Raw genomic sequence first — 26,068 nt, 5'->3', positions numbered from 1 at the left:
CAAAAAAAAAAAAAATAATAATAATAATAAAAATAAAAATATGTAAGTTACTTATTGTATGTAATTTTCAGTTGTAGGGCTTTTTTAGTATTTTTTTCTTCAAGGCAAACCTAGAAAAATCTGCATCAGAAAATTCAGAGGTGCTCATTAAAATGGTAATTCCTGCCTGATGGGGGCACATGCCTTTAATCTCTACACTTGAGAGGCCTTTACTCTACTCTTGGAAGGCAGAGGCAAGCGTTCAAAGCCAGCCTGGTCTAGAGTTCCAGGACAGGTAGGAACCTTGCCTCAAAAATCTAATTAAGAAATAAATAGAAATGGTAATTCCTGGGACTGCAATGTCTACAGATAGAAGCCTAAGAGGTTGTTTCTGCTTTTTGTTTTTTAAGAAACACAGGTAATTGTTTTATAACAAAAAGCATCTTAAATGTGCTATTAAATCAGCATCTGAAAATCTTAATTATTCTGTCCTATGGTTACAACATCCACTTCCTCTTTTGTCACATGTAAGTCTTTCCATCATTATCATTCATCAAACATTCAGTCTAACATGAGGAGCCAGGCCTGTGATAGACAGATGTACAGCATCTTCGGCAAGGTTACATTATTCCTGCTTCATTCATGGTCAACATTTATACTCTGTGTATGTAAATGCAGGCCAGACAACAAGTTTGCTGCCATTCCTCAAGCACCAGCTATCTAGCTTGGCACTTCAACATGAACACCACCTAGATCTTTTTAAATGTGGGTTCTGGAGATTAGGTACTCCTGTAAGGAACAGATTGCCTGAACTATCTTCACATACCGTAACTTTTGAATTTCTATACCTACAAAAGTAAAAACATCAAAAAAAAATTTAAAATTTATCTAGGAAGTAGGAAAAATACTGAATAAAACTGACTCAGAGAGGAACATAACTAATTTATACTCATGAGTTAAGGTTGTACTCATAAACAAAATTAAAATAAGTACATTTTAGCTGAGCATAAAGGCTTACACCTTTAATCCCAGCACTCAGGGGGCAGAAGCAGGTGGACTCATGTGAGTTCCAGTTCAGACAGGGCTAAGTACATTAGTATCCTAAAATATTATCTTTTTTTTTCCATTGATAAAATGGAAGCACAACCCCCTCCCCCAATTTCTTTTAATTTACAAAATGAGGTAAGAAAGGGTTTGTTATGTTTCTGTATTTCTTTTTTGAGAAAGAACTGGCTGGCAATTTACTAAATAAACCAGTATGGCCTTGATTTCACAAAGATTTGCCTGCCTCTGCTTCTGAGTGCTGAGTCTAAAGTTCCAGCCTTATTTCTAGATTTTTCCTAAGGTACATGTTAAAATATATGAACTCAAAATTAGGAATATCAAGCTATTTCTAAGGACTTTTATAAGGATAACGCTACTTTTAATCCTAAGGAAAAGAAGCACGATATGGAGCAATCTGACTCTACGATAGAAAATCACTCAAGAGCTGTGGCTGAGTCAATGGTAGAGAACTTGTCCAGCATGCACAAGGCTCTGGATTCAGTCTCAAAAAGACAAGTGTCAGGAGGCAGATTAAAAGAATGAACTTACTTAAAATTTATATATTATAAATATGTATCAATGGCATTATTTTGAAAAACAAAGCACTATCTTATTTAAAACTCTCGTATGAGGAAAGAAAATCACAACTATCACAGGAAAATTGGATGCAGAGTCTTCTAATTACTAATGGGTTAATGTTATGCCCTACTGTGCTATATTCTTTATTTTTTTGTTTTTTTTTTTTTTTTGGTTTTTCGAGACAGGGTTTCTCTGTGGCTTTGGAGCCTGTCCCGGCACTAGCTCTGTAGACCAGGCTGGTCTCAAACTCACAGAGATCCGCCTGCCTCTGCCTCCCAAGTGCTGTGCTATATTCTTAAACAACGTAAGAACTTACCTCCGATATAACTACAGAGTATTAGCTATTAACCTCTCCAACTCCATCTTTAACCTCCTTAGACTCAAAATATTTCTACTTCTTAGATAACTTTTTTAGATCATGTAGTTTTTGTCTTTCTGTGCCAAAATATTGCCTCATGGTTTTAAATTTACCCTTCCTAGATTTGATGACTGTGTATATGCCCATTATGAAATAAAGAATATATATAAGAATAAAATATACAAGAAAATACATAAATACACCATTGTATGAATTATGTTACTTTCATAAAATGCTCTGGTGTTCTACTATTTGAATATTACATGGCATTTGGCAATTTCCAATAAAAGTAATCATAAATAATTCTAAAAGATATTAAAACACACACACATTTAGGACAGAGGTCATCCATCTTTCCTCTAAGTGCAGGATTAGCTTTTTGTAAACTTGACACAAACTAGAGTCATCTAAAAAATGGAAACTTCAGTTGAGAAAATGCCTCCAAGACACTGGACTGTATGAGTCTGTGAGGCAATTTTCTTTTTTTATTAAGGACTGATGTAAGCCGGGCGGTGGTGGCACACACCTTTAATCCCAGCACTCGGGAGGCAAAGGCAGGCGGATCTCTGTGAGTTCGAGACCAGCCTGGTCTACAGAGCTAGTTCCAGGACAGGCTCCAAAACCAAAGAGAAACCCTGTCTCGAAAAACAAAAACAAAAACAAAAGGACTGATGTGGCTGTGCCTAGCCTACTAGGGGCAGTGCCATACATGTGCAAGTAGTCCTGTATTGGATAATAAGGTCAACTGAGCAAATCATGTGAGGCAAGCCAGTAGGCAACACTCTTCCAAGGTCTCTGCTTCAGTTCCTGCCTCTAGGTTCCTGCCCTGACTTCCCTTCATGCTAGCCTGAATGTAAGCTGACAGACAACCTTTCTTTTCTACATTACATTTAATCATGATGTTTCCATCACAGCAACAGAAAGCCAATTAGGCCAAGAAGATTATACAGTATAATATAATCTGTACATATAATAGGGGAAAATAAAAACATTTTATATCTATCTGTAAACACAAAAAGAAAACCAGAGTACATAAAGCAAACCAATATGAAGTTATTTTCTTTAAGGACTACCTTATAAATCAGGCAGATGTGAATTGGGGCCAGATTCCTGACTAGCATCCCTGTGTAGGCTTTTATGAATCATATGATTATAATACCTGGTCAAAAAATGAGTAAGCAGAACTAATGTACTCCCTTTTGCCCCTCTATCTCTAACATCAAACATATAAACTGTCATTAAGTCTCATCAAAACATTACAAAGAAAGTGGAAATTCCATTAACAGGATAATTTTCCTGTATGAGTGAAGCATGAAGGACAGTTCACAAGGCTACATTCTGGGAGCTGGAAGTAGGATTAATCAAATATAATTCTGAATAAAAGAGACTAGGTTTGGAATTTTTAAAGTTTTTTGTCTATTAATCGTTCATAAGCATGGGTTTCAATATGACATTTTCATATTTGTACATAATAAATTTTGATCACACTCAACCCTCATTATCCTCTCTTGTCCTTCTTCCTACTTTGCTTGTTCCCCAATAAGTAGTAAGTCGTCCTCCTGTCTTCAGCTTTCTTTTTGCTTACTTTTCAAGCTCAATAAGTTTGATTAGGATTACTTTCATGAGTAAAGGGTTATGTATGGGCAATTTAACCAGTGGCTATACCATTGACCAATATGACTCCCCTTTCCCCATGAACTGCCAGTGAGTTCCTCCTGGTTTTGTTTTTTAAATGATGAATAAAAAATTGTTAATAGGTACTTAATTATTTTCCCTCATTCACTTCCTTTTGTACTCTATATTGCTGTTATCTTCTTTTGCCTTTCAGTCATTTACAGTAGGAACAAGATTACATAACATTTTTATAAAGGCACAAAAGAGCATAGTAAAAGCTAATATTTGAAGGAAATCTTAACTAAAGTTTATATTTCATAAATACTTCCAAATTTCCTTAAAATCTAAATCAAAAGCTTCCTATTAAACTTGAAACAAATCTGTAATAATTGTGCAAACTATATTCTGAACTTTATCAAAACAATATTTCAAGTGAAAAACATAAGCATTTGAAGTTTATATCTGAATACTGATAATATATGTGTATCTTAGATCTTCATCATCTAATGCAGAATACACACATTAGCATATATACATACACACAGTATAGAATTTTTAAATTAAAGTGTTTTACAAATCTGAATGATTTAATTAGTATATTATGTTTAAAATCAGAATAAACAAATATTATAAATATATGAAATAAGGAATTTTACTATTTCTCTTTGTTTTTTGTTTGTTTGTTTGTTTGTTTTTTGAAACAGGGTTTCTCTGTGTAGCTCTGACTGTCCTATAGACCAGGCCGGCCTTGAATTCGGAGATTCATCTGCCTCTGCCTCACAAATACTGGGATTAAAGGCATGTGCCACCCACCACATGCCTTTCTTATAGAATCATTTTGAATATAAATTTTTACCTAAGCACTTACTATGAATATATCCAATATAAGATTTCATACCTAAAGTGTTTGAACAAACTGAAATTTACTATAAATTGGTCATTAACATTTTTAGAGATTTTCAAACTTTTTCAAATTAGAATCTAAAAAAATTTTACCGTCATGTGATTTTTCAGAGGATCCAAAAGATTGAAGTGAATATTACACTTAGGACATGCTCTTGGAAAAGTTGTTCCATTTTTAGATTGATTTGATGAGCAATTTGCACCTAAAATGAATTCAGATCAATTATGAAATTAAACGCATCACTTTTCAGGTTTTTTTCCGAATTATTTTTAATTATTTCTGGGTACACACACGTGTACATGAATGTCACATTTGTGTTGATGGCTGTGGGGTGGCCAGAGGACAATGTTTGGCACCCTGAAGCTCCATGGAATTAGCTGATGGTTGTAAGCCACTCAATGTGGATGCTGGGGATCAAACCCAGGTTTTCTGCAAAAGTTGTAAGTGCTCATATCCAATAAGCCATCTCTCCAGGCCCCAAATTCAGCACTTTTTAACTTTAAATAACCACTATTAGTCTCTGAATTTGTAACAGTTGCAAAACTTACCTTTAAATATTACAGTAATTTTATACTCATTTACCTTGCGATGGTGTCACCTGCAGAGACATCACTGATGGAGGCTTTTCTAAAGAGACTATAGAAGAGGCATCTGCTCCAGAAATATTGTCACTCGGTTTAGGCTTTTTTGGGTTAACACTGCTTATGTCAGAACCAGGACGTTTTGATGAAAATGAACTTTCATTCAAACCTAAAATGATTTAAACAGTAGAAAAAGATTTTAAAATATTATAAAATGCTGCTCATAACTAGTTAAGTTTATATGTGGGAACTAATATATGATATAATGGAACTATACTATATCAATGATAAAAATTAAATGATATTTCTAGGCACAGTGGCACACACACCTTTAATTCCAATTCTTGGGAGGCAGAAGTAGGCAGAGGTCTGTGAATTTGAGGCCAGTCTGATCTACCTAACCAGTTCCAAGCCAATCAGGGCTACATAATAAGACCCTGTCCTAAAAAAAAAAAAAAAAAAAAAAGCAAACAAATTATATGATACAAACTTAGAGAGTCTAAGGAAAAAGCATAAAAACTTACTAAGAACTACATTTATTCAATCGATTTGTGAAACTGCCTTCCTATGCAAGTACATTCTCACTATGGCTTGAAAAAAAATAATGACACTGAGGAAAGATATTCTGAAGTTCCTAAGAACCAACAATAATCTTCAGATGCTTAAATACATTTAAGTTTGTACTACACACACACACACAAACACACACACAGAGGCAAACATACCCAATTGCTCCAAACATTTATAGATCCTAAAACTTCTTTCATTTTTTTCCCAAGACAGAGTTTCTCTGTACAACCTGGGATGCCCTGGAACTCACTCTGTAGAATATGCTGGCCTCGAACTCAGGGATCTGCCTGTCTCTGCCTCCTGAGTGCTGGGATTAAAGGCGTGCACCACCATGCCCAGATAAAATTTTGTAACTACCTAAAATGCCTTATGTGATTAGTCCTTTCCCACCTAACAAAGTGATCTCTCATAGCTTATGACTTTACACACTTATTGCTATATACAAGGTAGAAACTTCTATACCTGAATAATATTTTACTCATTCAATAGAAAGGGCATAAGAGAGGGAGCTATGTCTCCTTTAAGGGACTATATTAAGGAGTGTCTGACCAAAAGTAAAAAAAAATAAACAAAAAACTCTTCTATTTGATTTATTAGACTTCTGCATGAATCTTTGTTTACATGGATATTTCACTATTAAAAATAATTCCCCATTTAGCTAAAGCACCATAATGCTAAAGGATTAAACCTTAGAGTATCAGCAAGAGAAAGAGAGACAGTTAGACTCTAACCAGGCCAAACAAAGTCCTTTTTAAAAATAAAATATAATGTACATTGTAGCAAAGACTCTCAAACTGCACATTAAGTAGCCCCGTCTGTACACTAACTGTAGAAACAAACGAGAATTTGTCAGTCTCTACTTATGCATTCTTATTTAACTTCTGAGTTTCAATTTCCGTTTTTGCTACCTTATTTTAAAGTTAGTTTAAGGTCAAAGAATGTATTCAAAGAACCTTAAAATACTTGGTACATAAAAAAAAAGAACAATTATCATTACTAACAAGACACTTTATACCTTAACTTGCTTTAAAGGATAAAATTATTCCAAAAGATCTGCTATTAGTATTTTTAATGAGGACAAACTTGCCGAGAAAATAAGAATATTATACTAGTTCATTTCACTGTTTCATCTTTTTAAAAATTTTTAAATTTTTTTTAAAAGAAAACTAACTTTTTGCATTTTACACACCAATTTCACTTCCCACTCCCTCCCCTCCTCCCATCCCTTCCACTTTGTCCCCTACCCTACCCCACATCCACTCTTCAGAGAGAGTAAGGCACATTGCTTTGAGGAAGGACCAAGGCCCTCCCTATATATCTAGGCTAAACAAGGTACACATCCAAAGAGAATGGGTTCCAAAAAGCCAATACAAGCAGTAGGGATGAATCCTGGGGCCACTTCTAGTGGCCCCACAGTCTGCCCAGTCACTGTTTTATCTTTAAAGACAAAGTAATAATGGTTTCTTTCACCATCTTCAAAACACTTGATCAGAGACAGACAAACTGCACATATATGAAAAAGATCTGTGGTAGTGTAATCATACTAACATGTTTATGTTACTTGGAAAACATATAGGTAATAGCATTTTTAATTAATCAATTTTAAAATAGAATATAATGTAAAAATAGACTTCTTCAATGTAAGAATTTAACATGAGAAATCTCAACATTAAATAAAACCACTGCATTCATTCCAATCTTTTTTATTTTTATTTATTTATTTATCTCTGTGAATGAGTGAGGGTATGCACAAGTCACTGCATTTGGGTGAAACTCAGAACAATTTGTGAGTCTGTTCTCTCCTTCCACCATGTAGGTTCCAGGAATCAAAGTTGTCAGACTTGAAAGTAAATGCTTTTACCAACTGAGCCAGTCAATTGGTCCTGCTTGTGTTAATACTCTGACCCTTTATCTGTTTTGCTAGGCTTGTGCTATTCTCCATGCCCAAATAATTCTAGCTCTGCCAGTAAAAATCCTACTTTCTTTCACAGTCAAACTCAAACCCCATAATCTCCACAGACAGTAATCTGTCAGTCAATCATGTTACTGAAAGATCAACACTGACTGATACTGATATTTGATATAAATGTAATTCACGTTTCACTTATCTTGTGTGGGCATTAAAAAAAGCCCTGTGTGAACTAGAGCAAGAATCAAAATGCTATCTTCAGGTGCCTTGCTCCATGTGGAGAACTGAATGAATTATAGAGAAAAATGAATAGCCCCATCTCTTAATATGAAAAAAATCGAAACTATGAAGAGGTCAGCTGATCTGATAAAAATTAAATCTTAAGAGCAGAGGTTCAAACCTAAAACTTCCTAGTTATCCCACTTAATGAAGTTCCACTCACTGTAGTAGAGAGCTGAGAGGGAGAATAGGAGTCTTTATTGGTTCTTTCTTCCCAGAAGTTTCAAGACTGTAGACTTTTTCTATGAGTAAAGTCTATGAGCTTCCTAATGCCAGATTTAATACAAATATTTTTTTCTCCGTTTCTTTTCGCTTGTACCTATTTTATTAACAAGATATTAGTAAACATTTTAGTAAACTATGTATGTGACATTCAGAGACGTGTTTATCAAATAAGGTATTTTTAAAATGGAAAAGCACCTTAAGCCCTATTATGAAAAAAAAGTGCAGGAAAGTCTGTTAAACACCTCATTAATCTATTTATTAAACAATCTAAACATTCCAAAAAATTTTGTACATCTTAGTTAAAATACTTCAATAAATACAAAGAGCTATTGCTTAAGAACTAACTTGCCTTGATGATGAGGAATTTTCACAAAGATAAAAATTTCTCCATGGTATGCTAATATATTTCAAATTAATGAAGAATGCTTATCATATGCACTAAAGGAACTCTAAATCATCAATAGATAAATTTTATTACTCTTCTAAAGATCACTTTTTACTATGTCTAAGTCTTTGTCTTTCTGTTTTTGAGACACAGTTCCACTATGTAGCACAGGCTAGCTGTGAAATCATTACATAGTCCAGCTTGACATCAAACTGATAATAATCCTCTGCCACAGCCTCTCAAACGCTGAGATTATAGATGTACACCACCACATTCAAAAACTAGTTCTTTAAATTACCTTTTAGTTACGAGAGGAGGGGAGGGAAAGGAGAGCATGGTAAATACAGCCATGCCACAGCACACATGTAGAGGTCAGAGGGCAACTTGATAGAAGTCAGTTCTCTCGTCCCACTATGTGAGTCCCAGGCATGGAACTCAAGTCAATATGCTTGGAAGCAAGTGCCTTTGCCTACTGAGTCATGTCACTAGTCCAAAATCTATTTCTTTATTATAGCTACTTTACAGCACCATAAAATCATACTTAACTATATAATGAAATCACTTACTGAACTAGAAAGACGCTAACCTAATTAAGAATTCAATTACAGCCATATACTTTTTTTATACTAGGGGGACCATAAACTGAATTTTTTTAATGTTTATATTATCTGAAGCCTTCATTGATTTTTTTAAAGAATTTTGAATTCATAGGAAAAATGAGTTCAATGTGACTTTGTGAAGATTTTACATAAAACCACAAAAAGACACTTAAAAGCTATTTACAGCAGTCTATATAATAAATACTTTCACATAAAGATATGTGTTCCAGAACAAAGGTGATTCCATATGATTACCCATCAAGTTTAACTATTTTAAGGAAAAACAATAGTGACACCAACCTGCAATAGAAAGTGATGGTCCCGCTTGGTAATGTGGTAATCCTGTATCCTGGGTCAGGTCAAACAGTAACTCTGAAGAGTTGTTAGACACAACTTGTGGAGAGCTTGTTATATAACCCTGTTAAATTCCAAGAAAGAATATTACGTGTACTGGATATAATTATATAATTATTGTTTTAAACACATGTATAAAAGCAATTTAATGGAATATTTACATCATTAAAATAAAAACCTTTGATGGTTCAACAAGTTAAAAAAAAGCACAAAAGTAGTTACTAGTGGGCAAAATTGTCAACTATCAAAATTGAAAGCAATAAAGCTCATTTATTCCTGTCTGCCCAGCTAAAAATTGATTACCTAACCTGAGTAGCAAACTCTAATCCAGTGTTTTAAAAGTAAAAGAAATGCAAGCTTACTTTATATCTATAAGACCAATACATGCTTAGAGGTTCTAAAATTGCAATATTATCAAGAAGTAAATAGCAGAACTAAGTAAAAAAAACGGCATAAATAATAAACAAAAAAGAAAATATAGCAAACAAGAATGTGGAGGGTTTTTGTTTGTTTGTTTTGTTTTTTAAGACAGGGTTACTCAGTGTAGTTCTGGGTGTCCTGGAACTCATTCTCTAGACCATACTGGCTTCGAATTCACAAAGATCCACCTGCCTCTGCCTCTCTCTATAAATTCAAGGCCAGCCAGGTTTATAAAGTGAGTTCTAAGAAATCTACACAGAGAAACCCTGTCTCAAAAAACTAAATAAGTAAATTTATAAATGAAATAATTCATATTAATTAGTCATGAATCATATTGATTTTATTGATATTAACAGCAATATATCCCAATCTTGCCTGAAAAAAGTGCTAAGACACAAAGCTATTCTATGAAAAATTAAACAAATAAAACATGACATTAAATGTAAACTATAATTTAATAAATTAAAATTAAATCAATAAAAATAATTAAAACCAGTAGTTTCCTATTAATCATAATTCCAAACTGGCGTGGCATTGTTTGTGACTTAAGCCTTCAGTTTCCGATAATGATATGAAGAAATAATGTACTACAGCTTGTCAGCCATAATTTCAAGTAAAATGCAGAGGGTATTTCAGCTTACTAATCATGATAATGCTTTTCCTAAAGACAATCATGAAGATACTTCAGACACAGAAATGTTGTATGTATACTACCCACTTTGCCACACAGAACATTTAAAAGATACATATTTAAGAGCATAGTTAACAAAATAACATTAATGGAAATTTATGTTTAATCTATTGAAAAATTTAAATCTCAGCTATCTTTGTGGTCAAAGATAGACACCGCCTGTAAGTCAAGTACTTCATTGAGAGTGCATGGTAGGTGGCTAACCTGCAACACTGTGCAGACGAGTCCTGGTTTTGACTCACACTAAGCCATCAGTGGCTTGGTCAATGTTGTTTATTTCATCAACACTAATGTCAAACAGTAAAAAGAACAAAGGTGTTGAATCCCAAACACTTGAAAGTGTCTTGAGAAACTCTCCAGAATTGCACACCATCCTTAGAACTGCTAAATTGAGGCAGTACTTCCACTTTGCACACAATACACTCATAGACAACATATACACATGCATATATGCGTGTGTATATGTGTATATATGTATATGTATGTGTGTGTGCATATATATAATGAATTAGCCTATCCTGAGATCTGCAATCCACCCAGCTACGGGCCCTCAGTGAATCATTCAATCACTGTAAACCTCAGTATTTATTCAACTATAAAAATGAGGTAACAATGCCTACTTTCTAGGTATATTTAAGAATTAAATGAGATTAATTTATGCACAGCACTTAGTACAAATATTTATATCCATTATTAGCTTAATAAATTTTAATTATCACTATTACTTTTTACTAAAAATTTTTAATTAAAGTATGAAGGTACATTTCTCAGAATAAAATGCTATCAAGGCTTCTCAATAGTTTCGAAATTAAAAATACCTAGCCGAGTTTGCAAGCATAAATGTTTTTCTATCACGTGATATTCATTATAATCCTTTTATTTACACTTTGACAGTCTTGGTTTTCAAAGCTATACCTAGTCAGTTTAAGCATATTCCCCATCTTACTAAGGTCATAAAGATGGTGACCTTGAGATACCCATTATGCTAACTAATAGGTGCTACTTGTTGATAATTGATAATTTTACTTGAGTATTGTTAATATTTCCTGAGCTGGCTAAGGAGTTTCAAAAACACTTACAGGTTTAGAAAATGGTTGAACAATAACAGAGCTATCTGAAGATCTAGATTCGGGATGAAAATTTACTGGCAAGGCAGCCACAGGATTTGATGCTGGATTTGAGAAGCGTTGACTTGTAGGCTTGAATGAAGTAGTAAAACCTGTATTTTAAAATTACACATCACATTAAATGCACTTTTATATAATGAACTTTTCAAAATATTTAAGCTTAAAATTAAAGCAATAAAATAATATTGTACCTCGGTTAAGTGCACCATTCTTTATTCCTCGTGAATGTGAGCTGGGGTTAACTCTGTTCAAAATATCTAAAAAATATAGAGATATTTTAAACTTGTTTGAATGAAATATATACTGAGATATTAAAAATTATGAACTGAAAGTAGATATTAGGAATATTATCACTAATTTAAAAAGTTTCAGTATTAACTGTTTTATAGAATAAGCACAATCTTTCTTATTATAACTAAATGTTCAAAGGCCAGAATTATATTAATAAACCCAAATGCATATAAGCCAAACATTCTGCAAAGAAAAGGCAAAAAAAAGTTTTGTCTCTATAAAACCTTCCAAAAGTCAGACATGGTGGTGCATGCCTTTAATCCCAAAACTCAGAAGACAGAAGCAGGCAGATTTTGTGAATTTGAGGTCAGCCTGATCTAGAGCTCTAGGAAAGCCAGGGATGTTACACAGAAAAAAAAAACTTGTCTCAAAAAGACAATAACCAAAAAGAAACAAAACAAAACAAAAACCTTCTAAAAACACATTTAAATGTGGGTGCATGTGCTTTCCTTGGGAAGGTGACAAAACTGAACCTATATTTGGATTCCTACGACTTAAAATTAAACCCTGATCTAGCCTCCATATTCTATTCACAATTCTAAAAGCCCTGAAGTTGTATAAAGGAGAATCTCCATGGACTATTTATAGTTATCTCTGAGTTCCAAAAGGGAAAACTAGTAGAAGCTATAGTTTACTAGTATTCTATAATAATATAGTATAATACTGGAATCTAAAGTTACCTGAATATCTTCTAAGTTAAGAGGATTCGGATCCATTATCACATCAGAAGTTAAGATTGGTATGACTTTGAGGGGATAATTTAAAGTTCTTACTCTTATATACATATGAATGTGTAAAGTTTTGTTTTTCTTTTGCAAGACATTTCTCTATGTATCCCTGGCTATCCTGGACCTCTGTCTCTATAGACCAGGCTGGCCTGGAACTTGCAGAGATCCACCTGCCCCAGCCTCTGGAGTGCTGGGAATAAAGGCGTGTACTACCTCTGCCTGGCTCATTTCAATTTTTCACAGTTCAGGGAAAAAAAAAAGTATACATTGTTATAGTTGAGTACCGTTAATAGTCATCTATAATCAGTATAAATTCAACTAAAATCCTGTCATATTTTCATTGAGAGAATTTGAATAATAATGTTGCATATAATAACATTCAAGTGTAAGATAATCAATACCTAGGAAACAATAAATGAGAAAACAGACCATTTTGATATTAGCCAAATGTACACTAAACTCATCTTATAATCCAAACAGCATCCTACTTAGCATTGCATGAGAAATTACCTATCACAGGAAATGATACTGACATTTCAGTTGGTTAAATTATTTTATACATAAAAACTGTATAAAAGTGCCATTCTAATACTACAGACAAGAAAAAGGAGGCTTTCAGAAAATTCCGTAGTACTCTCTGTTAACCAAGGTAAATAAGAAATACTAATATGCTCGACACATTAACATGCATTGATAAATTTTTCTGGCTTAAAACAAACATATAATTAAAATGAGAAAGAATCTTTTAATCTTTGAAATTCGTACAGTTTGTGATTTTTTTCCATCAAGACCAGGTCTCACCATCTAGCCCTGGCTGGCCTGGAACCCAGAGATTCACCTGCCTCTGTCTCCCCAGTGTCTCCCTAGTACTATGAATAATGGTGTGTGCTATGATGCCTGGTTCCAGTTTAGACATCTTTGAATAGACAGCTTAACAACTATCAGTTTTCTTATCTTAACACTTTGACAATGTTAAGTTCAAGCACTCTAACTGAAAGTTAACAATCCAAAGGCTGTTCTACTTAAAAAGCCTGAGATGTGAGTGTACTAACTGTGACATGGTAAAAATGCAATGGCTAGAGACAACACCCTCCATATCACATATGTAACTAGCTGCTGAAAGACAGCTGTGGTCAGAAGCTATAAGACACTGTCACACATTCTCTCTACATTGTGTAGCCAGGTGGAGATGACACTACAGTAGGGCCTGGATATGAGATTCTCATCTCAGACTAACGCAAAATGTATTTAGTACATCTCAAAAGTTAAAACTAAGAATTATAAATTTTTCCTTTAAGCTATTCTGGGTTTAAGAAAGAAAAAAAAATCAGATAAATGGGTTTTCAGTACCACTAAAATTTTAATTTAATTCCTGCTCTCAGAAGATCTCCAATGCCACCAGCAAATCACTTGCATTTCCCAGTTTGCTCTGCTGATATTTGGTGTCTACCCCTTCTTAAAGCTCCAGCCAGTCAACCCTGATCAGTCTCCCCAGGCAGTATCTCATTCCTAACTTCTGATGGTGGAATAGGGACATTTTCATAACAACCCTAAGAAATAACCTTATCCTACTGCTTTTTTACCCTAAGTAAGTAGTAAATGCTTACTTGAAATTGCTGGTTTTGAACTTGCTATCTCTGCAACAAAGATGGGCTCATCATCATCATCATCATCCTCTTCAACTTCTTTCACTTTCTTCTGCCATGGTTCTAGTTCCTCTTCTTCACATTCCATAAAGAGTTCTGCCATTTTTAAATTATCTAATTTTTAAAAGAAGCAACATTCTTTTAATTAAAAAGATTATTTGCTATATATATTTTGAATCTACTTTAATAATCCTAGTAACAATTTCTGAATTGATGTTTATGGTGAGTACATGAGAACAGTAAGAAACTAAGATCTTACTTTCTAAGCTATAATAAACCAACAGACTTCAGACAAGCAAAGGTAATTTACGGTACCTAGAAAATCCAGTCAAAATGAGTTTCAGTCATACATCTAGAATGATTATCTCCACAAAAAGGATTATATCCTATCCACTGTCCAAAAAAAAAAAAAAAAAAAAAAGACGTAACTAATAGGGAGGTGGACTATAGCAAGAGCCATAGATGGGAAACAAATTAGAATGAACCAGATTTAGAAATGCAAGGCAAAAGAGCAAAAATGAGGGGAAGTAGTACTAGAGAGAATTATTGGAAAGGACTGAGGCTTATCTCAAGTAGAACGAATTACACATTATTACACATTTCTCCCTAAAGAAATTGAATTAAAGTATTGCATATAGTAAAAACTACTTAGAAATTCTGACCAAGTAACACCTCTCTTTTAAGCATGAATGGATAAGCACCAGGAATGTTAGGAAGGAACGTGTCCTATCTAAAGATCAAAAGACAGAGAAAAAAATTAAAAGGATTCTAGGAAAAAGATGACACAAAGCAAGAAAAGTAAAAAAGAAACTGGTATTTTAGAGGCATCAAACAAAAAAATTAGTGTTTGAATAAGAATGAAGCTAACGGGGCTTAGTGGTTGGGTAAAGGTACTTGCTGCCAAGGCTGATGATCTGAATTAGATCCCCAGTCTGTAAGTGGTGGAAGAAAACCAACTCCCACAAACTGTCCTCTGATTTCCCATACATTTTTGTACATATGCACACTCATGGACATGTGTGCACACACACGCACACACACACACACACACAGCCTAATAAACAAAAGGTGAGACATAGGGAGCAAAGGACATGTCATTCAATATAAAATAAAGTCCCAGAAAAGAGTAAGTCAGTAGGTCTAGAGAACAAGCAGATGTTCTTTCTGGTTGATGGATGAAGGATAGCAACACTTCAAAAGGATTAAGTTAACTTTAAGAGCACTTCACAGGCCAAGAGATAGTGGAGCACACCTTTAAAGGTGATTTCAGAGTTCAAGGCCAGCCTGGTCTAGAAAGCAAATTTCACAACAGGCAGGTCTACACATAGAAACCCTGTCTCTCGAAAAATAAGACAAAACAAAATATAAAAAGTAAAATGGGCTGAAGAAGTTGCTCAGCAGTTAGGAGCATGTACTGTTCTTGCATATGACCCAACAGATCTGGCACCCTCCCATGGAATTTGTGAGCACCTCATTCATCCATGAACATAACTACCCTCCCATACACACACTACACTTAATTAAAAATAATAAAATAAGAACATATATAAAAAGAAAGCTAAAACAGGGCTGGAGAGATGGCTCAACAGTTAAGAGCACTTGCTGCTCTATCAGAGGACCCCAACCTCTATTCTGGATATCCATACTGGGTGGCTAACAGTCTCCTGTAACTCCAGCTCCAGAAAATGTCAATGCCCTCTTTTGGTCTCTGCAAGCACCACATACACAAGATAAAAACTCAGACACACACATACACATAAATTAAAAATTGTGAAGAACACATTTTTTAAAAGAAAGCAAAAATATCCATCTTTAATTATATAACATTCTTAGTAAAATTGATGAAATATTATACACACATACACACACAAACTTCAAAAAACTTTGGCAGAGCCAATTAAAACCTTACAGTCTGATTCTTTAAACTACATGCATATATTGGTTCACACTGTAATGCAGAAAGAAGAAATACAAGAACAGAGGGACGCAAGGTGGGGAAAGAAAACAGTGTTAAGGGCCTCAACTAATATAACAGGTATGTATATGAACATAATTGGAGCTTGTCCAAACATGAAGACAGTAAGACTACCAAAGAAATAATCTGAGGTTCTATTTTAAATAATATCTTTAATTTATCATTTCTAAGTATTTTTTTCTATTATACCAAAGAGCGCCATTTCTGCTTTTAAGCCAAAATTAAGACAACATTCTACCACGTTCTTAATACGTTCATAATTAATCACAGATTTAACGTGGGCTAGAGCATTTCTTTCAGCATTCACAAAAGACATCAAGCCTAGCAATACTTTTGGTCCTGACTTTCTACCCTCAAAAATTATCCAAAAATAAATTTCTACCAAATTAAACCAGCTAGTCTGTAACAGTTTGTTATGGCAACCCTTGTAAACTAATATAGTTTATAGCACATGCACGCATATATGTTTATGTCTGTGCATGTGTATTTAACAAGGCTAAGCCATTGTTAACATATCAAAGACTATTAAGAAAAAAGCTATAATTCTTTTATATAATTTTTATAAATGTTTGTACAAGCATAGAAGAAAAATATGTAATAATGTATACCAAAGTGATAAATAGTAGCCATTTCTATTAGTAGAGATAAAATACTTCATTTCTACTTGACTTGTTAGTTATCTGTTACCTCAGCAATACCAAAGTTTAAGGCATACCCCACCTCTCACCCGTCACCACACAATGTATAAGAGCGCCCACCTCACCCTTCACCACACAGTGTATAAGAGTGCCCACCTCACCCTTCACCACACAGTGTATAAGAGTGCCCACCTCACCCTTCACACAGTGCACTTACGCACCCGTTGCCTATGAGCATCAATCATTGAAGAAGCACTCACCTTTCTGTTGAGAGGAACTGTCACCCATCAAGTTGCAGATCTGACGTTCTCTAAGTTGTCACCTAAGTATTGACATATGACATCAGTCAATTTTGAGTCATTTTAACTGCAAATATTGATATGTCAAGCTTGCAATCAAGAAATTCTCAGCCAGGGGCTGGAGAGATGGCTCAGGTTAAAAGTACTGTCTGCTCTTCCAAAAGTACAACATTCAATTCCCAGCAACCACATAGTAGTTCACAACCATCTGTAATGAGATCTGGTGCCCTCTTCTGGCATGTAGGCAAACATTGTATACCTAATAAATACATAAGTCTTAAGAAAGAAAGAGAGACAGACAGACAGACAGACAGACAGAGAGACAGACAGACAGGAATTCTCAGCCAGGCAATAGTGGTGCACACCTTTAATTCCAGCAATAGGGAGGGCAAGGACAGACAGATCTCTAAGTTCCAGACCAGCCTAGTCTACAGAGTGAATCCAAAGCCACCCCCACATCGCCAAAAAAAGTAGAAGTAGAAGAAGAGGAGGAGGAGGAAGAAGAGGAGAAGGAAGAGGAGACAAATTCTTGATGAAGAAGTTGGGGAAATGGAACAATAGCTAAGAACATTTGTTGTGCAAACAGGAAGACCTCAGTTTGAATCCCCAACACGTACATAAGCCAGGCATAGAAACATGTGCCAGGTGCCTGTACCCTCAGTGCTGGGGAACAAAGGCAGGTATATCCCAGTAGCTTGCTACCCAGATAGTCTAGCCCAAACAGAAAGCTTCAAGGCCAGTAAGGTACTGTATAAAGGGAGTAAGGCAGAGAGTAATCGAACAGGGACCCCATGTCATTCTTTGACCTTTGACCAAACACACAGAGCGTGCACCTGCACTCACACTCCATAAACAAATACATAAGAAAGAAGAAACTGTTGGATCTAATTGAAATATTTAAACTTACCATGTGACCACAAAAGGTAGCAAGTTATCTCAATTTGCCTTTCTAGAAAAGAAAGATATCTACCATTAGGGCATATTACATAAAAGTATATACCATTTACCCTTTATATAAAAATCTGTTAGAGTTGGATGTTTGTTATGCACATAATTTATTTAAAATAACTGGTTCGTTCCTGAATAATCCCAAATTTCAGAAATAAAATTATATCAAGTACTTCCAATTTCAATAAATCGGATAAGTTAGTAAATTAAAGCTAAGTTATTTGTGACAAGCATGTGAAACATATCTATAATCGTGACTGAGGCAACGTTTGATGCCTAAACTACAGTGAGACACTGTCTCAAACAAACACACAACAGAATATATGCATAAAAAGGAATAATTTCCTCATAATCAGTTTTAGTAAATGTTACTTCCCAAATGCTACCTGACGCTAATCTGTTCCTATTCACACTCAAAAATACATTTCAAGCCGGGCGGTGGTGGCGCACGCCTTTAATCCCAGCACTCGGGAGGCAGAGGCAGGCGGATCTCTGGGAGTTCTAGGCCAGCCTGGTTTACAAGAGCTAGTTCCGGGACGGGCACCAAAGCTACAGAGAAACCCTGTCTCGAAAAACCAAAAAATATATATATATATTTCAATAACAAGACATAATTTTAAATATATTTTAGTGTTGTAGTGTTGTGGAATATTTGTGCACTGTGTGAAGATGTGTTGCTCTGATTGGTTTAATAAAGAGATGAACAGCAATAGCCTGGAAGCCAGAGATAGGAATGCTGGGAAGAGAAGAGACACCAGCGAGACATGGAGGAAGTTGGACATACAGAATGGAAGAGAGGTTAAAAAAGTCACGGAGCATAATGTAGATTGATAGAATCGGGTTAATTCAAGTTACAAGAGCTAGTTGGAAAGAAGCTAAGCTAAAGGTCAAACTTTCATAATTAAGTCTCCGTGTCATTATTTGGGGGTCAGCAGTCTAAAGAGAGTCTGACAAGAAAGATCTGCTACAACTGGTACCCCTTCTTTGGGCACCAAATGATGTTTTTCGTTGGCTTAGAGAGGCTGTGCATGAACTTACTGATACTTTAGCATCTGTGGGCCCATGGCCACTCAGGCTGTGCCCTGGAAGGCCTTCCAGTCTTGCAGCCTTGGTAAACTAAGTTTCTATCATTTTATTTACCAATAAAGACTTCAGAGTCAGATGTCGGGGTGAAAACCTGCTAAATCAGAGAAGCTGAGAAGCAACCAGCTAAGCATGCTCTTGGGCCGGAAAAATAGCAAAAGACACGTGTCTTCACTCATTCCCAACAACTAAAGGAGCATTGAACGGTGGTGGTACAAGCCTTTAGTTCCAGCACATAGGAAAGTGTATCTCTGTGAGTTCGAGGCCAGCATGGTCTACAGAGTGTTTCACAGAGAAACTCTGTCTCAAAAAAATAATAGCAACAACAAATCACAATTATACTATCTGCTGTGGAATATTATTTTAACTAGGCAAAAATATATTATTCATTTATGCTGTATTTGAAAAAATAATAACAAATCACAATTATATATTCTGTTGTGGAGTATTACTTCAACTAGGCAAAAGTATATTACATTCGTTTATGCTGCATTTGTTTAACGATGTGAAAATGTGTTGCATATAAAGCTTGAATGGCCAATAGCAAGGCAGTAGAGGGCTAGGCAGGGCTGGCAGGCAGAGAGAAGTAAGAGGAATCTAAAATGAGGAGAACAAGAGAATGAAAAGAGAAATTCTCAGACCCAGTCATGCAGCCACTAGCCAGTCAGACATGGAATAGGACATACAGAATGAAAGAAAGGTAGAAAGTCTTGATGCAAAATGTAAACAAAGAGAAACAGGTTAAGTTATAAGAGCTAGTGAAACAAGCCTAAGCTAAGGCTAAGCATTCATAACTAATAATAAGTCTCGTGTCATGAGTTGGGGGCTGGTTGGGAGCCCAAAAGAAAGTATGCTACAACTATAAGACTCATATAATTCTATTAAGTAGTTATATGAATTCCATGAAATATGCTTCACAATTTAGGAGTGAAGGCATTTATTTCAATGAATAAGTCACCTGAAAGAGAAACAGAATATCCAGCAGAGGCATCAGCTTGGATTTTACAGCTCTAAAATAGTTTTCTTGCCTCTTCAAGTTGCTTCTGAAATAACCAGAAAAAGACTACTCTACTTCAGCTACAGAGTCAGGCACAGATTTCATGCTCATGTTGAAAATATTAATTCCAAGTAACTGATTTAGTGAGGATCCTTCAGAGGCATAATGGTTTGTTGCAGAAAGGGGCTTGGAGCAAACCTATAATCTTCAACTCGATCCCTGGAATCCACATGGCCAAAGAAAAGGACTCATGCAAGTTGTCCTCCTACTTCCACAGCATGTGTGTACAGGCAGGCAGGAACACGCGAACACACACACAAGGAAGGAAGGAAGGAAGGAAAGAAGGAAGGAAGGAAGGAAGGAAGGAAGGAAGGAAGGAAGGAAGGAAGGAAGGAAGGAAGGAAGGAAGGGAGGGAAGGAGAGAGGGAGGGAAAGGAAAGAAGAAAAGGAAGGGTAAAAAAAGTTAAGACTTCAAAATACAACCTAACCTTTTGTAGATAAAAATAATTATAATATCTACTTTATTAATTTTTTTAGCTTTTACATATATAAGATTAAACTATGCCTTAAAAGTTTTTGTTAGAAGTCAATGGAAAATTTAAATACATATAATTTCTTATTAATGTTTGGCAATTTATGAACTTCTGGACTAAAGATACAGCTCAGGGGTAGAATGGTGGCCTAACATGCAGAGGGGAGTAAATTCAATCAAACCAAAAAAAAAACTAAATCTCTTAACTATGAAAAATTACCAAACACTGAGTTATGAAAAATGTGATTTACTGTGGCTGAGAGTAAAGCGGGAAGAGTGCTTGCTTAGCATATTTCACATCTTGTGTTGGATCTCCTACATCCTCCTTCCTTCTCAGCTTTTAATAGTAGGGTAAACTCTGAAATCAGTACACTTCGATACAGTTTTGTACTATCAAGGTGCCTCAGAAAGCAGAGTGCTTGCTATGTAATACTGGCAGCATGAGTTAAAACCCTAGAGGCCATATAAGGGTAGAAAGAGAGAAATGACTCTGCAAGTATATACATGCCATGGCATGCAGGCACATATGGTACAAACACAAACAACAAATAAAAAAGAATGTCACAGTTATAATTTTTAAACAAACCAAAAACACCAAATGTAATTTTAAAAAAGTATACATTTGGAGATCTTAGCAGCGATAAACAAACAGAAAAGAGGAAAAGTTGGGACTCAGTCCTGACAAAATTATAATTATAATCCACTTGCCTCTGTCAAGTGCTAGGATTAAAAGGTATGCGCCACCATCACCTGGCCATGATTGTAATAAACCATTACTTGGGAGGTTGAGGAAGAGGGATTTTAAATTCAGTGCCAAGCCTGAGCTACAGAGGAAGGCCTGTCTCAATCATTATCATCTTTGAGTAAACTATACAACTTCATTCTTTTGTTTGGTTGGTTTTTGGTTTTTTAAGATAGGTTTCTCAATGTAACCTTGGCTATAATGGAACTTACTATGTAGACCAGGCTGGCCTAAAACTCAGAGATCTGTCTGCCCGCCTCTGCCTCGCGAGTGCTTGGACTAAAGGTGTGTGCCACCACCACCCAGCTACAAATTCATTCTTTTTTTTTTTTAAATATTTTATTTATTTATTATGTGTACAATATTCTGTCTGTGTGTCTGCCGGCAGGCCAGAAGAGGGCATCAGATCACATTTCAGATGGTTGTGAGCCACCATGTGGTTGCTGGGAATTGAACTCAGGACCTTTGGAAGAGCAGGTAATGCTCTTAACCACTGAGCCATCTCTCCAGCCCCTACAAATTCATTCTTAATGTCAAGTTTTAACACAACTACTAACTTCCATTCATTATATTTTTACTACAAATTATCGTTGTAATTTGTAGTCATAAAATAATTATAATCATTATACAATTATAGTTGCCCTAATTAAAAAATTATTTCATCTAATGCTCAAACCATATCATTGTGAAAAGTGAGTTATAGAGGCAGGTAAGTACTTTCTCTATAGAAATACAACTAAGTGATGATGGGAGGAGAGTCAAAGGTTGGGGAGATTGTTCGGCAGTTAAGGTACTTGTCTTGCAATCGAGACCTGAATTCCAGTCCCCAAAACCCACACCAGTAGTTCCTGAGTAAACTGACCAATGGAGTACTAGACTAGCTTATCAGTGAGCTCTTGGTTTGGTTGGGAGATTCTTCCTCAGAAAATAAAGTAGATGAGCAATCTAGAAGATTCCCAATATCAACTTTAGGCCTACACACGAGTGCACATAGAACTCCCCCCACATACACACACAACACACACAAATATACAAAATTCAAGCACATTCCTTTCAAAGGCCAGAGATTTCAGAAACAGCACTATTTCAATAATCATGAGAAATAAAAGACAAAAATTAGAGGGAGGAGGCAGATTTCATTGTAACATAGCAATTAAAAGGTTTCAAAAGATGAATTCTAAAGAACACATATCACCAAATGGAAAAATATGGAAAATTTCAACCATTATGAAATTGACAATGTCCACTTTCAAGATAAGATCCCCTCATGGTCCATGCCAATTCTAATCTAGTACAGGAATATAATTTTTTGCCTAAACTGACAAATGAGGAAGGATCTTTCATTTGATCACTTTTAAAATGCCATACTTAGGACTTAAACATTTGGTTATCAAGCTATTACTTTCAGTTTTTTTTCTAGAAGCTTCTAGGTAAAACATAATGAAGAAGTAGAGTTGAAATCCAACACTATACCTAAATCTATTCAAAACAAGCAAATTCCTGGTGAAGAGGAAAAAAGATAATTCATAATTCAAGTAAGCAATACATATTTCATTTTAGCAAAGCTGTGATAGTTTAAAATACAACTCTCAAAAGATACAGATATAGAACACAGAATTTCTCCATCAGGCATAGGCTAGGGTTAATGGCTTTATTAAATACTGTTCAGAGTATTAGCTTCCTAGGTCTTGTTCCAAGTTCCACTCAGGAGTTGGAAGTAGGGGTTTTGAGCAGAACTGTTAGCTGTTAAGCCCTTAGAATGACACCATCAGATCCTTCCTTTGTGCTTCTCTACTGCCACCCAAGTGCAAGACCCTTCTGAGGGCTGTGAACCTTTCTGAACCTGAATCACTCTAAAGAAAATACTCTAGCAGCAATAATCAAGGTCTCAATGCTGCTGAAGCCACATCTGTTTCATGTCCAGACTTGCTGCAGCCATGACTATGTAATCTACTCTAGAGTTAGAATTTCCCACTGCAGAAAAGAGAAAACGTGGTGAGCTTTTGAAAACCTTGCTCATTCTGCAGTTATCATTTGGGATGGGAGATGTACTACTCCTGTGATTCAATAAAAAAAAAAAAAAGTCTATCATTGGTGATGTGGGGTTCTTCTGTTTTGAGTTGATTTCATTGGTTAATTAATAAAGAAACTGCTTGGCCTGATAGGCTAGAACATAGGTGGGTGGAGTAAACAGAACAGAATGTTGGGAAGTGAGTTCAGACACCATGCCTCTCCTCTCCAGGGCAGACGCGATGAAGCTCCGACCCAAGATGGACATAGGCTAGAATCTCCTTGGTAAGTCACCACCTCGTGGTGCTACACACATTAATAGAAATGGGCCAGGCAGTGTTTAAATGAATACAGTTTGTGTGTTGTTATTTCGGGTATAAAGCTAGCCGGTGGCCGGGAGCTGGGAGGCAGGAAGCGGCCCACAGCTCCTACTACACATTGGTGCACCAAGAGGCTTGTGCCTGGTGGAACTGGCATCCATGCACATGCAAGACTGTATTTGATGAAATTACAATATGAGCACAAACATGTAACTATATAAGCGGCTTTTTCTAACAATATAAGCAGGCTATGTCTTAGTTTGACAGGCTGGTCTGGTCTGGGAGATGTCTACTCCAGTGTTCTCACATTAGACCCAAAGCCTTTTTTTTTTTTTTTTTTTTTAAATCAAGAGTAGATCAGGTCAGCACATGGTAGCACACACCTTTAATCCCAGCACTCAGGAGGCAAAAGTTGGTGGATCTCTATGAGCTAGTTCAAGACCAGCTAGGTCTGTCTTCAGGACAGCCAGGACTATACAGGGAAACCCTGCCTGGAAAAAAATAACAAAACAAAACTTTTTTATAAAGGAACTTCTTCACAACAGAACAGGAAATCCCTCTGTATCAACTCATAAATAAAAAAAATCTTGCAAACGTGATCTAGGCTATAAGCCATCTGTTCTTTATTGCTACTCATCAGCCAGAATTGAACTGAGCAAGGCAGCCCAGCTACAATCCTTTCTACTGCACACTACACTGATAAAAGTATCACCTGAAGACTCCCCCAAATCTCTTAACAGCCAAACCACCTTTTAATGTTCATGTCTTATCTGTAGCTATTTTGCGAACTCCATTTCTTGAAAGTAGTGCACTCAACTCTCAATCAGCTACTCCTTTGAACCCTTTACAGATTTCTCCATATCTTTTCCCCCTTAAAGCATGTAGAAATGGGGTTTTGTAGCATTTGAGACCTCAGACTGATACCCAAAAGACAGTGAATAAATTCCATAGCTTCAGCTGTAGAATTATCAAGTATGAGCCTCTAGCCCTGTCATCTCGCCTGTGGTTTAGTCCCTACTGAAAACTGTCATCTGGATTTTATTTATTTATAAGTAATTTTTGTTTTGTTTTTTCCCTAAGAGAAAGAACATGAAGGTGGTTGGGTAGAGTCGTGGTGAAGAATCTGGGAGAAGTTGGAGGAGGGAAAGAATATGATCAAAATATAGTATATGGAATTCTGAAAGTCTCTTATGCCTATCTAGTCAATTTATTTAGTTTATTTTTTGAGACAGAGTTTCTCTGTGTAGGCCTGGCTGTTCTCAAACTCAGAGATCCACCTGCCTGAGTGTTGGGATTAAAGGAGTACACCATCACCGCCCAGCATCTATTTGTCAATCTTACAGCTGTCCATCAAAATCTGTATTCACTCAGCCATTTTCAAGTGCTTAGAATCTTTATATCAAAGGTAAACGGATTTACTTTCTAAGATTCACTTTATACTTTGTCTCTTGACATACAGATCACACTGTGTGGATTTCAGTCATTTAGTATAGAATATCAACCGGTATCAAACATGGATAACTTTACACCAACCCAGGCACAGCTGGGCTGTCTTACTGCTAAAGTTTCCAGTGTGCAGTGAGTAGTAGAACAGACCACATACTCCAAGGGACCAGACTTTCAAAAGTGACTCATACTACTAGAACACTAGTTGTTCAGATGAAATGAAGAAAACCCAGCCTCACAAAACAGACAGAGGGCATGACAGTTAATCTTCACTGTCAGTTTGAATGGATTCAAAATCTCCAAGTGTGTCTGGTGTCTGACAGGACTAGTCGAGTAGGGAAGACCTATCCAAGATGCGAGTGGCAACATTCCAGGTGCTGGGAGTAAAAGGGAAAACAGCAAATGAACTTGAACAAAGCATAGTCAATTTCCTAGCCTGCCATGAAGTGAAATGTTGTGTGCTCTGCTACACTCCCTCGGCCATGAAGGACTCAACACTCTGAAATCATAAGCCAAAATAAACCTTTCCTTTCTTGTAGAGTATTTGGTTATAGCTACAGAGAACTACAAGTAGTAAAGGAACAAAGTCAATTCCTTCCAAGTGCCTTAAGCTTCAGAATACTGGCACTCCTTGTTCCATGTAAACATAAGTCACAGACTTTGTGAGGGGGTTGGGGGCTAAATTTACTATAGTGGTCAAAAATCCATGGAATTGAAATAATAACGTTGTAAAACATTAGAAAACATTAGAATTAGTTAATTCTCAAATAAACAAAGACATCCAAGCGGTAAAAG

The 26,068-nt window shown here is 35.8% G+C and overlaps 1 protein-coding gene across 6 annotated transcripts in view; it reads right to left on the bottom strand.

Annotated features, from left to right (window-relative positions):
• The window catches only part of Znf280d (zinc finger protein 280D), a 77,589-nt gene that overhangs the window by 46,640 nt on the left and 4,881 nt on the right, over window positions 1-26,068 (bottom strand). For 5 of the 6 annotated variants that reach the window (XR_007589425.1, XM_050127323.1, XM_050127332.1 and 2 more), the window contains exons 2-9: window positions 18,103-18,144; window positions 17,157-17,218; window positions 14,245-14,397; window positions 11,810-11,875; window positions 11,571-11,710; window positions 9,327-9,444; window positions 5,061-5,228; window positions 4,571-4,680 (exon numbers count right to left, since the gene is read on the bottom strand). Coding sequence is in view for 5 of the 6 variants with exons in the window: in XM_050127323.1 (XP_049983280.1) it covers window positions 4,571-4,680; window positions 5,061-5,228; window positions 9,327-9,444; window positions 11,571-11,710; window positions 11,810-11,875; window positions 14,245-14,397; window positions 17,157-17,184 (783 nt within the window). In the remaining variant the exon portion in view is untranslated. Of the gene's footprint in view, window positions 1-4,570; window positions 4,681-5,060; window positions 5,229-9,326; window positions 9,445-11,570; window positions 11,711-11,809; window positions 11,876-14,244; window positions 14,398-17,156; window positions 17,219-18,102; window positions 18,145-24,210; window positions 24,319-26,068 lie in introns of all 6 variants that reach the window. The other variant, XM_050127327.1, reaches the window with a different exon arrangement.

Source organism: Alexandromys fortis, unplaced genomic scaffold, assembly GCF_014885135.2.
Source record: "Alexandromys fortis isolate MF-2015 unplaced genomic scaffold, M_Fortis_MF-2015_v1.1 scaffold_22, whole genome shotgun sequence".
In the NCBI taxonomy this organism is placed as follows: domain Eukaryota; kingdom Metazoa; phylum Chordata; class Mammalia; order Rodentia; family Cricetidae; genus Alexandromys; species Alexandromys fortis.
The sequence above is the reverse complement of the archived record's forward strand: the minus strand, read 5'-3'. Positions and strand labels throughout refer to the sequence as shown.